Source organism: Solanum verrucosum, unplaced genomic scaffold (genome assembly GCF_900185275.1).
Source record: "Solanum verrucosum unplaced genomic scaffold, falcon-dt-bn FXZP01000049.1, whole genome shotgun sequence".
NCBI lineage: Eukaryota > Viridiplantae > Streptophyta > Magnoliopsida > Solanales > Solanaceae > Solanum > Solanum verrucosum.
This window is the reverse complement of record NW_026020221.1, coordinates 7,126,387-7,140,570: the sequence shown is the minus strand read 5'-3', so window position 1 is coordinate 7,140,570 and position 14,184 is coordinate 7,126,387. Positions and strand designations below refer to the sequence as shown.

At 34.8% G+C, this 14,184-nt stretch overlaps 2 protein-coding genes across 2 annotated transcripts; one reads left to right on the top strand and one right to left on the bottom strand.

The window, feature by feature from the left end:
- LOC125831309 (probable methyltransferase At1g29790) lies at positions 1-1,490 on the top strand. Its single transcript, XM_049510507.1, has 2 exons — positions 1-471; positions 718-1,490. The coding sequence occupies exons 1-2, from the start codon at positions 33-35 to the stop codon at positions 1,488-1,490; spliced, it is 1,212 nt and encodes a 403-aa protein (XP_049366464.1). The 5' UTR covers positions 1-32.
- A 1,661-nt stretch (positions 1,491-3,151) lies between these two features.
- LOC125831409 (potassium channel SKOR-like) lies at positions 3,152-13,716 on the bottom strand. Its single transcript, XM_049510614.1, has 13 exons — positions 13,452-13,716; positions 11,419-11,643; positions 11,131-11,194; positions 10,287-10,626; positions 8,542-8,837; positions 7,716-7,796; positions 6,957-7,055; positions 6,363-6,581; positions 5,982-6,164; positions 5,454-5,529; positions 5,081-5,375; positions 3,800-3,921; positions 3,152-3,406 (listed from the first exon to the last, which is right to left on the bottom strand). The coding sequence occupies exons 1-13, from the start codon at positions 13,679-13,681 to the stop codon at positions 3,165-3,167; spliced, it is 2,472 nt and encodes an 823-aa protein (XP_049366571.1). The 5' UTR covers positions 13,682-13,716; the 3' UTR covers positions 3,152-3,164.
- Between the last annotated feature and the right edge of the window lie 468 nt (positions 13,717-14,184).

The window sequence follows — 14,184 nt, the reverse complement described above, 5'->3', positions numbered from 1 at the left end:
TCAAAGTTTTGATAAACCAAAAGAAAAAACTCATGGACTCACCTCATAAGCCAAGATCTTTTTCCCCTAATCTGTTCTTTTTCTTCCTTCTTGTGTCCTCAAATCTTCTCACTTTTATCATTTCTAACACTTTTAAGCACTCTTCTTGTTATCTATACCAACAAACATATAATTCCATTGATACTGATTCATCACTTAATACTGATATCCCTTTGGTTGTTCAGCCTGCAGAAACTAGAGATGATGATATTCAAGCATCTGATTTAGACCTTCCATCTGAGCTCCGTGCTTTCGCATCTCCACATAAACTACCATTTGGATTCAGCACAAACTTTGATTCTGACAGTATCATTCCTCCGGTTGGGCACCCGTGCACCAGGTTTCCTGATTTACTTCGTCGTTACATGTCATACAGAGTCAATGGTTCTTGCCCTGATGATGAGATCCTGGGACAGAAGCTGCTTCTCAAAGGTTTGTGTTAGTGTGGAAAGATACTGTTCCTTACGTTTATACAGTCAAACATCTCTATAACAACGTTCTTTGTCTAGTATAACATAACATGAAAAAACGGTTCCAAAGGGAACTTGTCTGTTATAGTGAAATGTATTGTTATAGAGAGGTTTGATTGTATATATAGTTACTATAATTGTGTAAGTAGGAAAAGGAATTAAGGAATTTGTTACTCAAAATCTCTTACTCTCTTTTTTTTGTTTACAGGTTGTGAGCCTCTCCCTAGACGCAGATGCCGTCCTGCTGCTCAACAAGAATATGTTGAGCCTTACCCTCTTCCTGAGAGTTTATGGACTACACCATCAGATTCATCTGTTGTTTGGACAGCATATACTTGCAAAACTTATGAATGTCTCATCAACAGGGTGAAATCACAGAAATCATTTGATGATTGCAAAGACTGCTTTGATCTCAATGGCAGAGAGAAAAAACGATGGTTGTCGACAAAGGGAGCTGGCCTTGACTTCTCTATTGATGAAGTACTAGCAGTGAAGAAGCCTGGTACAATCAGAATAGGACTTGACATTGGAGGTGGTGTAGCTACGTTCGCTGTAAGAATGAGAGAAAGGAACATAACAATATTAACAACTTCAATGAATCTCAATGGTCCTTTCAATACATTTATAGCATCAAGAGGAGTCATACCTTTGTACATAAGCATTTCACAGAGACTTCCTTTCTTTGACAACACACTAGATATAGTCCACTCAATGCATGTGTTGAGTAATTGGATACCATCAACACTGCTCCACTTCTTGTTTTTCGACATCTATAGAGTGCTTCGACCTGGTGGGCTGTTCTGGCTTGACCATTTCTTCTGTGTTAGAGAGCAATTTGAGCAAGTCTATGCTCCACTTATAGAGAGCATTGGGTTCACTAAGGTCAAGTGGGTCGTAGGGCGAAAGTTGGATAGAGGACCCGAGCTGAATGAGATGTATCTTTCAGCACTGTTGGAGAAGCCACTCAAGAATTCTTGGTGACAGTAATAGATGTTTCTTTTACTTTGTTACAAAACAGAAGAGAAGGAGGGACCTTTCAGCACTGATGTTTTTTCTTCCTTCTTATTTCTTATCATCGATACGTTTTAGATGACATCTCCAGATATAAACTAACAGTTTGAGGTAACTTGAGTATGAGTTTGTAATGTTTGAGGACTAAACCCTGGTTAGCTTTTTAATTTGCTGGTGATAATGCCAAAAACCAGATTCCTTATTCAGAGCATAAGATTTTACTCTTTCATATTGAAACTCACGAGGAAATGATCTCTTATCACCACTTACAAATTGAATAGAAGAAACAGACCTTTTCAGATCTCTCTTATATGTAAAAATGAAGATCTCTTGTAAAAAGGGATATAAAACTAAAAACAAATTTGTAAAGGACTACAAAATCAAATCTTCTTGTTCATGGATGAAGCACCCATATTGAAAATGTGAAATTGGACACATAGGTCAATTAGGTCATTGCAATTTGAGAAAACCATTTCCAAACAAAAGTTAGAAAAAAGTGTTCTTTAAAGCCAAAAGAGCCAAAAAGGATCAAATCTGGGGATTGAAGCTAAAAGTGAGAAGCAACACACAGTTTACAAACAAATTAAGAGTATCTTACATGTATGGATACTATATTAATCAAGTCAATATTAAAATAACTAATTCCAGCATCAATGTACAATAATGTCAATACTAATCCAACCCCTCCAAGCTGAGATTCAAAGAATCGGAAGGCTGGATCATTTGGTGTGTCGTTGTTAGTCGAAGCAATGACTTTTAACTCTGTATATATTACTTTGTCCAAGAAGGAATAACATCAAGGAGTTAGAATTTAGAAAAAGGAAAGCTTGGAATTGGTTTGACCTATGGACACCACAAAAAGACAATAGCATATGACATAGCACATTGCTTTGTCTATTGGTAAGCTAACCATCACTTTCATGGGGTTGCCAAAAATTTCAACCCAGTAAAAGAGGCAGCACGGTGCGTTAGCAGGTTCCGGGGGAATAAACACTAAAAGAGTAATATAAGAATAATTTTGAAATTGTTGATTCAATGTGCAAACCCTCAATAGAGTCAATATAGGATTTCTAGACAACTGGAGTAGATATAGAAATGCCAATAGAACATGGAATCTCAGCTCAAGATTTTGAAAACTATATTAAAATACTGCAGTAACGGCAGATCCTGCCATAAAAACTGCCTTCTACAGTAAAATTAAGACTTCAGGTTACAACAACAGAAATTGATATTGCAAGGTACAAGTACCAAATCACTACAAACAACATTCGAGTCGAGAAACATAAATTGCTACAGTGCGAAGATTTCTTATTTGTGATATCATCACTCAGCAGAAGTGAGTAGCTATTCTATTTCATCTTCAACTAGGTTGACAAAATATACAAACCCCAAAGCTGAACGGGGTAACTATGTATAGACGGGGTATTCTCAAGTTGTTTCACTGATCAAGTACAACTTCTGACCATCAGATATCATATCTATATCAAGAATTTTACCTGCATCTTCTGATAAAATACAAGAGCCTGATAGGAAGTCGAGTTGTTCTGAAGCTGCAGTAACGAGCTCTTCCATACTCTTAGGTACCCATAGTACAACACCATGTTTCCTGAGGTCCTTGGGCTCCCATGTATAGACGGGGTATTCTCAAGTTGTTTCACTGATCAAGTACAACTTCTGACCATCAGATATCATATCTATATCAAGAATTTTACCTGCATCTTCTGATAAAATACAAGAGCCTGATGGGAAGTCGAGTTGTTCTGAAGCTGCAGTAACGAGCTCTTCCATACTCTTAGGTACCCATAGTACAACACCATGTTTCCTGAGGTCCTTGGGCTCCCATGGGTGGACAGGGAATACAGTACACTTCCGCGGGTGCTTTTTTTCTGTTATGCACGGATATTATATGGTTAGCAAGCTTGAAATAGCTTAGCCAATAAAACTAAAAACATTGGTGTTAAGTAACAATCTAGCTAGTGACATGAGGAACTTTAGTTGTAAAGAAGTTATAGCCCCCGTTGTTCGTTTTGGAAGAAGAGTAATGATTGATGGCTTGCAGGTAATAATGAACATTAAGCTAACACTTTTCTTGTTCCTCTTTACGTCACTTTTTTATTGTTTCTTGGCATTTTTTATAGGTCATTAGTGAAGGGAAAGCAGGTGGAACAAGGGAATCTCCCAGATAAAATAAGCAGTGGTGCCACAAAAAGGGTATAATTTAATCTCCTAAAAAGAAATATATTCCACTGCTTTAAGTGATGGTGTTGCTTCTGCAATACCTGAAATCTCGTGCGAAACACTGGGGAATTCTGATGTTTGAGCTGATTTTGCTTCTTCCAGAAGCTTGATCAACTGATTGTTTCCACTTAGTCTAGCTTCATCAAATGGAGTATTTCCCCATCTGCAACACAACAAGTTCCCTTTAAGATTTAAGCGGCTAGCCATACTTTCAAAATGAGTACAGATATGCACAATTCAGCTAGTACAGTGTAATGGTTTGGAAGAGCAACCACGATGATCTATTCACCTCGAGTAGCCTGAAAACTTGAAGGAAAGAAACTACACCAAGCTCAAGAAAAGAATTGACTAAGCATCTAATAATCTTGATATGGGAACAAAACTATCAGCGTGACCAAAGATCATGTATGATTCAAGGCATTTTGAGCTTGAACCGGGATGGACTTGACAATAATCTCCTCTAGGTCATCAATGAGTTTTCTTAGAAAAAGAACAGGTTTCACCTAAAGAAAATTGTGTTGGAATCTTCCTCACATTTGAGAAGTCATTCTCATTCTTGATTCGTCTCTATCTCATTTAGTTGATGACAGGAAAAATAGGAAAATCAATTAGTGCAACGTCGAATTCACTGATGAGAAAATTCAGAAGTTCATTCCAAAAGCATTCATTTTTTACATGAGGCCTTATATGCTCGACATTTCATTCTTAAATGCCAAAGGAAAAGGGAAAAGATCTATTTCCCCATTTAACTGAAGAACATCAATAACTTTCTCACATGATTAAAAATAAGCAAAGTGTTGATGTGATTTCAAATCGATTGGGTATTATATTCAAAAATAGCAAGAGTAAAAGTTAGATATTAGCTGTCAGGATAATCATACATACAAAGACGATTGTAACTTTATAAATGTCGCAACTTCACAAGTGATAAAAACAGAAGTTGAAAACCTTCCAACCACAAAATGAAATTTTGAAAAAGAATAAGAATAAGGTCCATAGGTAATGGATGTAAGATTCTAGAACGTCGTTACGCCTTAATCCCAAACTAATTGTTGGCTATATGAATCCTAACTATCCATTTCGCTCCCTTTGTAACCAGATGAAAGATTCAACAATCATCAACAAGAAAAAAAGTTACTCCCCTCAATTAATTCGCCAAATACTGGTAGCAACAATATAAAGTAAATTTTATGTTTCCCGACATGTTAAGCACATGAGTCTACCTTATAGTTTATGACAAAAGGTAGCTTGCTCTAAACTAAAGATTGCATACTGTTAAGGAAGTGACTACAGTAATATAGCAATATATATTTAACTGGTACCTGTCCGTTGAAAAAACTGAAGCACCAGCTCCCAGAAGCAATCTCGCCATCGCGAGTAATCCTTGAGAAGCCGCTACATGGAGCGGTGTTCGGTGATCATAATCTTTGGAGTTTGCATCAATACCATTGGACAACAGCCTTCGTAGTAGATCTGAATCCCCTTTTGTAACCAACGTACACAAGAAGCTACCAGCATTTTCAATCTTCAAGAAGGCACCTTCCTTAACAAGTAATGAAGCAACACGATCGTGTCCATTCTTGATAGCTTCAAAGAGCGGTGTGTTTCCAAAGTTGTCTACTTGGAAAAAATCATTATTAATAAATATATGAGAACAAGGAAGTTCACCGGTCAAGAACAGGTTTTAATACCTACCTGAAGCATTGAGAGCGACACCTTCTTTGACAAGGAAAAAAGAGATGTCTTCATATCCTCTGGATGCTGAAAGATGCTGTTCATAAACAAAGCCTTGATTAGGAATACTTTTCAACTCTTTTAAAAATTCAGCCTTCTTTTAGAATCATTATCTTTGGTTATTTTTCTTAAAGACAGAATCAGTATTTTTATAGAAGCAGCATCTGAAACTTCAACCAATAATACCTGCAGAATTTCAATCTGGAATTCCTTATTTGTTACAACAGATAAATCCTACCAAACTATGCTGCATGATTTACAGATTTGCACACTCAAGAAAGACATTTATGAGCTTGGAAAAAAAACAACTCATTATGAACAAAGAGTTAAGGTCCACTCATGGACTGATAAACGCTCAAATGGCTTTGATTTCAGAAGAGTTTAATAGTTACTCAGAAAATAACTTTTTTTAAACTAAGCAACTCGTTGAAATATCAAAAAGTAATGAACCAGAAAACTCTTATGTTTCTATTAGCTAAAAAATCATACCAGAGGTGATCTTCCATCATAATCTTTCTTGTTGGGATCAGCTCCAGCTCGAATAAGACTCTTCAGCTGGTGTAAGTCACCATGATAAGCTGCACTATTCACTTTCAAAGCAAGCTCAGCCTCTTGTTTCCCAATATGGAATGTTATATCTGACTCCAGTTGCTTCACACGAAGATCCTTTCCCTGTCAGATAATACTCCTTTTAGACCTTTTGAGTGATTAAGTACTTCTAATGCAAAAAGATGCTAATATTAAAAGGAAAAGAACAATTAACATTTATGAACATGTACTTTTCTAGTCAACTTTTGTACTACTACCAAGAGACAACAGAAGCCATAGGTGGTATGAGTGGAGAATGGCATGCTGCCCAAGAGAGATTACCTCTAGTAAGTTCGTCAAGATTCTTCTTCCATCATGAAAATAGATCTCCAAAATATTTGAAAATGACTGCTTATCAATCCGTATGAGTCTGCATAGTTCACTAACACGGACAGTATATGGTTGTGGAATGTTGCAAAGAATGGATATTTCTCCGAACGAGCTATTAGGCTCAAGAGCTACTGTCTCTTGTGACCCATCTTCTCCTATACCAATTTCTTCCTGAATCAAAATAACCACAATGAGTCTCGCAATATTAGCTACAGCTTGATGCCAAATATGAATTGATAAGTCAGCAGTTGTAAGATTTGCAGAAGTTTTGGAGCAAGGGGAAACTAGAAAACAGGTTTATTGTAGTTTTCTCTCCTTATCTAGAGTTTCTAATAACACCATCACGGAAAAATTTCTTAGCTGCAGTCAGAGAACCAAGTCCATAATAGATCCAGAACTATGATATTAATAAGGTTTGGAGACCTCTAATATAAGGTAGGATATACATTTCCTCAGCCACAAATGAATATAAGCTTATTATAAAATAAAAGGCTGTGATAGAAAATGCTGAGCACTGAGCAGCAATAATAACAGTAAAACAATTACCAGGACACCATCACAGACAAAATAAAGTTGGTCCACTACATGCCCCTGTTCCATGATCACTTCTCCTGGGAGAAAAAATTCTTCATGCACTCGAGTTACCTGAAATTTTTTCACAAAATTAGCTCCTCAGCGCTAGATTTACTTTTTTCTCTTTAACTGGGCCCAATCGTAATCAAACAGAAAGGTGTGAGGAGGCAAGCATCCAAAGGTGTACATTAAGAGAGGAGAGAAGAAGCATGCATGACGAATTATTTCTAAATTCAGCTGACTGTGGCAATGCAGGTTGATAAGGCAGAAAGCATGTCTACATGCAGAAAAAAACCATAAAGTTACCAAGGACCATTTCTACAAATATGTTCTCAACCTAGGATCCCAACCTTGCTGTCCTTGGGTGCACGTATAACATGTAAAAATCATTAAGCACATTGAAGAAGTAAATGTGCTATACAATTTAATCAAGCAAACGAACCTGAAATAAAGATGAATTATTTATGCTGTTCACAAAATTCAGAGCATGAGCAACTCTGGATCTTAGATTAGAACATATGGTGTGGGTCTATGTTTCTTGCCTCATTAGGATCAGTATAGAAAATATATAAGGATCTTATTAGCCATTAGTTTCTAGAGGTTGTGGCAAAATATTTCATATAATATCATGGATTTTAACTAGAGTGAAAATGAAACAGACCTCTTCAGGAAAACGATACAAACACTGTTTTGAGATTAAATAAACAATCACTGACAAAGAAGATTACTTACAATTTGACTTATGAATTCTGCGGAGCACTCCCTGAAAAGAGGAATATTTTCAATGCAAGACTGATATAAAGTCTGGGATATCTGCAGAAAGGTTGAAGTGTTTGTTACAATATTGCTGAAAGAATGTTATATGCATCAGCAATGAGAAGGAAAGGTCGAAATGGAAGGCAAGAAAGAATACGAACTTTAGAAGGGCTAACAAAGATTCTTAATGCCCTTTTCGACAACGAAATAAATTCCCAAGTCAACAACCCTCCACCTAATAATACCATGCATACTGCTTGGTTCTTTTAAAGTCACAATGCCTGATGTCTTCTACCCTGTGAGAATCCAGAGGGGCTCTGTGGGTTTTGGCAAACCTATCACTTTCTGCTCCAACCCTATTAACAATTCCAAAAATAGCATAACCAAATAATTGTTTTGACAATGACTTGATCTCTCGCAACAGATTTAAAGAACTGTAACGAAATTCCTTGCTGCATCAGTAGTGACCTGCACGAATGGTGTAACAGCTGCCCGACCACATACATATACTTTTTATTATTATTTTGTAGATTTATATTTCAGAACCCACATCATGTATAGATTATAGATCCGCCACTTTCTTTACATGCCTAGCATTCTCTCCATCAGTAACAAAGGAAAACTAGCTTGTAATTAACTCTTATGGTCCAAATATAGCACCATAAATTGAGGAAAACAGAAAAGAAGCCACACAATTCGAAGAATTAAACCAGTTGTGATTCTAATGTCCCAGAGTACATGAAATTTAATGAATATAGAGCAAATTGCACACATATGAAGATTTTTCCTTTTGTTTATTTACCTTGGAACGAATTGAGATGGGAAGGTCCTGGAGAACGGCTCCATCAGTGTAAGCACTTTCATATTGTAATCGCAAGTGATCTTTAATTTGACTACGAATATCCCTTCCGAGTCTATTTCTGTTCATATAGTTCATAAGATCTGTCATTTTGTCCCTGTATCGCACAGTTTTTGATCCCTTGACAATCAGTGCTGTCATGTTACCGATCAAGTAAGCACCAAGAATCATATCAAAAGAGACATAAACCATCACAAATATCATTTCCCTCAGATTGACTGCATGAATGTCACCATAACCTGTAAGACCGAGAGACATCTTCTAATATTAGTAGGATGTGATTACATATACAGAAAAGGTTTAAAAAGAATGCCATGAGTTAGGAAGAGAATGGTCAAAAGAAACCTTCCTTCGAAGCATATGAGTACCACTTCAAAACAAACAACTTGCTTCTTTTATACAGCCTCAACTAGTTTCTTCTGGTTAAAATAATCTCATTACTCAAAGAACCATTTTTCTTTGTTCGTCTCTTCACCAAAAAAGAATTTTTATGTTAATCCAAAACTATGTAAAACCAACACCAACCTTGTGAACATCTATATTTATCCGTCTTCAATAGCATCTGTGCTCTCTTCCTAGTCATTTGTTACCTATTTTCTCTTTTATATTTTTCTTGGTGCAAGGGAGGAAATGTAGAAAAGATCAAATGCATGGTACTAGTGATAGCTTGACGTGCACGGTGAATTATTCAATATTTATGACTACTCGTCTTTAAGTTGCCAAGTTGATAATTTGTAAATAAAAAGATAACAGGACATCTCTAAAACACAAATTGAGATTGAATGAGTGTCTTCAGTTCCATTAATAAGCTCAAAACATGCATAAATATTGGAATAAATGGATAAGATCAATTATTTAGGAAAATCTAAGGGTATAAAGCTTAGAGCGATCTTTAGAGGATTAAAATAGATTGAAAAGCCAATTATCACATGCACCAAATATAACAAGCACTACCACTGTCAGCCAAACTGTCATCATACTACCAGTCACACCTCATGATTAGTTTGTAGTTTGTACTATTTCGGACCTGCAGTTCATGATACTTCTATTATTCAGACATCTGATTCAGGTATTTATACATCCTGAACTTACTCTAGTCTATAGAAGACAAAAAAGAACACAAATTGGAAGAAAAGGTTTCAGTTCTAGTCCTGGATAGAATGCCACGTAGAATTTCAACTTCAGAGTTTGAGAACTTTATATTCTCAAATGAAATCTAGAGTCACAACTTATATCATATGATACAAAATAACAACTATATCTTGACAGGCGAAATGTTTGCACCTTCCATTTAGGTATCAGGAGAAAAAGGCAAAGACAACTTGACAGCAAAGCCTCTTCCCTTTGTGATACCCCAATATAGAATGGAAGAAGTAAATCTTTTTAATATTAAGAAGTTATCCTATGAAACTGAGAAAAATATCTAGGAGAGGGCAGAAATCCCAGTTATAAAAACCAGCACCCAACTTTAATCGTGGATTGTTGCTCGAACGGTCACAAAAGACAACAGTAGTCCATTTTATAGAGGAAAACAACTAATTCTGGTGAATCGTCTAATCATGTGTAACAACTTGTGTATTGTGGATTCCATCTATATCATCAGCCTTTTAATTTCATCTCCAATAGAACTGGAATATATTTTTCAGATAATTATGCCAGTGAAACTAGAAAGAGAGCAATCGACATACCCACAGTTGCCATAGTGACAATTGCAAAGTACAGAGAAGTGATGTACCGCCTCCAGAGATCAATCTCTCTAAAGTGTGAATAACTGTAATCTCCCAGGGTCAAACTACCAATCCATGTGTAGCCTTCTTTCTCTGCAGGCAGAGTAGTTGCCAAAAAGTAAAAGATGCAAGCTGCTGTATGCGTGCAATAAAGTTCAACAGTGATAAGCTTTACAATCCTAGTGAAGAGATAATTGATTCGAATATCTTTCTCCATCTTCTGGAAAAAGTCAGTAACCCTGCGCACCCTGCTTAACCTAATCCATAAAAGATATCTCACTCCTTCAATTCTGCCAGAAGCCTGAATATTTGATACGGGACAGCGTTAGTAAAAAAGGCACTACTTGGATCAAGTATCTAACATGAAATGCAGGTATCAACTCATTTAAAATTTTGGTCTTCACCGAAGGCAAAAACTAATAGGAAATGAAGTAGACAAAAGGGCTTCCACTCTTGTTGGCAAGAAAGTTCTCATTTCTCTTTACTAGGTTTGAACTGAAGTTTATGAGAGAGGAGCATATAAAGACAAGTGCGCTTTATCAGTTTATTCAGCATTTTAGGCCTCTAAGCATGAAAGTCACGCAAAACTAGTTTAATTCCTCCTCCTTGTTGTTTTAATCATATCATATTCTCACCTAACTGCCAAATAGATGTTTGCTTTGCATGTTCTAAAACATTTGGTGGATCTCCAAATTATATAAAAGATTGACTGATTAAATTGTGCAACAAAATTAAAAGCATGAAGTTATTCTAATAACTCTAAAAGCATGATGTTAGAGAGAGGATTTAGGAGCGAATATAGTACCTTAAAAATGTTATCCCACGGCATGCAACTGAGAACATCCAAGATAAAATGAGATTTCAAGTACCTGCAATGAAAGAGGCTAACTTACTTAAATGCATACATTCTTCTGCAAATTTCTTCAGTGATAGATTCAGAATTTAGATGATGTGTGTTTTTCAAAATGTATATTGTACTTTATATATACTACTTGTTTTTTACAAGTATATAAAGAATTTGACCTGAAACACTAGGTTCTGCCCCTCTTGTGCAAATAGTAAGGTAGAACTTAGAAGGGAGAAGGGGACTAACCGAAGAGCAATAGGGGTTCGCCTATACACCATCTTGTATGTCTGACTATCTCTGTAGGCCACAAAAAATTGTATGACTATGTCGACAAGAAAAGCTATTTGACCACAAATGTCTAAAAGAAATAGTTTCCTGGGCAATCCTTTGAAGAATGCAAACTCCATTGGTGTAAAAAAAGTTGAATATATAGCCCAAATCAGGATAAACTTATCCCATAGCTTGTACCACCTGCATCAAGTTTTCTAGATTATCAATTTTAAAACATCAAATATAATTGATTGAGAAAGCAATTGATGATACCAACAAAAACTTTCATAATACAAGTAAATGTGCTTTTCTTTTCATCAATGAATGATGTATTACAAAGAAAAAAAAGTCAGTTATTTATACATAATTATGATCAAGTCAATCCATTAAACTTTATGAGTTTACATTTTTACCTAAAAAATAACTATAAGTAAATGCTCACAATAAAAAATTAGCAGTCCAAAAAATAAGATACTTCAACATATTATATGCACCTATAAGTGTAAAAAAATGTGTTATAATTATGAATAAGTTAAATCTAGTAATTTTATTACTCTACTATGATATATTTCTCTGTCAAATTTGAATTTTGTTTACACTATTGATTTGAACTTAACGACTTTATAGCTCCACCTCCAAGCAGCAATATTGCAACCCACTTTCCACCCTGTCAACCCAACTAGCAGCTCCTAATTTTTTCCTCTCACACATAAATCTCGTGATCTTCTTCTGATCATTGTCAGAGTTTAAATTTTATGAACAGTGTAAAAGATATTTCTGGGCAATCAGATCACTTATAAACTAATTGTGTATAATCATATCAACCAATCATATTTTTAACTTACAAAGCTGAACTACATTTTCCATGTGTCAAGTGAGTTTACAATTTTGGTCATTTTCTCGATTTATAACCATGCAAATATTACAATTTATTTTGAATCATAACGAAGGGAGTAGTTTGTTTGACATATTAAATATTAATTAATATATTTTATGTATTAAACTATCCTCTGGTATATTGAAAATTTAAAAAAAGGAAGTATTGTTAGTAGTAGTTGTAATCATGGTGTATATCCAAAACTGGCAAATGTTCTCCCCAAACCCAATGAACCTTTATACCCAAAATCCTCGCCGGGAGTGACGCATATCTCAAAACGATTATTCTCTGACACAAAAACGACAAGTCGCCGTAACTTTTTCCACGCCAAAGTACCGAAAATATTTACTAGACTGACACTTTTCATACATTGAGGTGAAGAAAACGAGTCTATTTTAGATTGTAAATTTTTTTATATTTTTTGAATTGTAAATTATTGAAATTTATAGTATTTTTATGTAATTTATAAATATATAAATTTTATTTTAAAAAATTTAAATATTTAATGTATAAATTCTCAATCAAATTTAAATTATTTTAATCTAGAAAAAATGGAAAGTGTTATCTCAATTGAGGACATTACTTGCCATTTACATCTTTTAATTTATGTAAGCACTTCCTATAATAAGATATATTTATATAAATTAATATATACTCCACTATTTTCTTTTTCTAACTGTGTTTTAAGTTGTTTTCACATTTATTGGAAAAAATATAAAACATAAATTATTAAGTTATTTTTATTCGTTAGATGTCTTTTGAGAATTAAGCATTTTTAAGAACCGTTTTTGTTAATGTTAAAGTATAACTTTGAAATAGTTGCCAATTTTAACTTTGATATTTAAATAATATAATTATTTGAAATAACTTTTAAATTAAAATGACTCATTAAAATAAGATGAAAAAAAGTAAATGACACATTAATTTCGAATAATAATGTTTAATTACTCCTAAAACATAGGAGTATTTTAATTTTATTCACTTTTGATCAAATTAACGTCAATTTTGTACGTGAGAAAGGATTATTAAAATGAAGCTTATTACTTGAAAAATCGATGAACACTCATATTAATAATTTGATTTTTCATATCGTAATCTCCTTTTTAATGCGAGGAGAAAGCTAGAAGCGTACCTGTCATCGGGATAAATGACGAAATCTTGAGAAAGGCCTCTGAGGCCATTGATGACGTTTTCTCTGCTAAATCTCGAATGAGTTGAATCAGCTATTAGTTCGTTCTCCATCATCGCTAATCTACTGGTACTTCTCAACGATTTCATACTATCTCTCAAATCATTCATCTTATACTCTTTTGGTGAATCTCTTCCATTCCTCTCTTCTCCTAATTCTCTCTTCATCGACATCTTCACAAACGCACTGTAAAATTCACAGATCTCTCACTCTAGTAAACGCAAAATCATCAGAAAAAATCGAAAGTTTAGCTAATTTGGATTGATTTCTCTGAGTGTGTGCATAAACTGAATCGAATTTCTGCGAATCTCACTGTAGAAAATTCGAAAGTTCTGCTAGTTTAGATTGATTTATCTGTTGCATATGCAGAAACTGAATCGAATTTCTTCGAATCTCATTCTGTCCGTTACTCTTCTTCTTACACTAAACACAATCATCAGGAAAATTCAAAAGTTAAGCTAATTAGGATTGATTTCTGTGTGAATGCAGAAACTGAATCGATTTTCTTCGAATCTCACTCTGTCCGTTACTGTTCTTCTCACACAGTAAACACAAAATCATCAGAAAGTTCGAAAGTTTTGCTCATTTTGATTGATTCTCTATTTCTGCATGATAACGGATTTTCTCAGCAATGTCAAATCCGTTGACTGATATGTTAGCTTCCTTGTATTGAGCT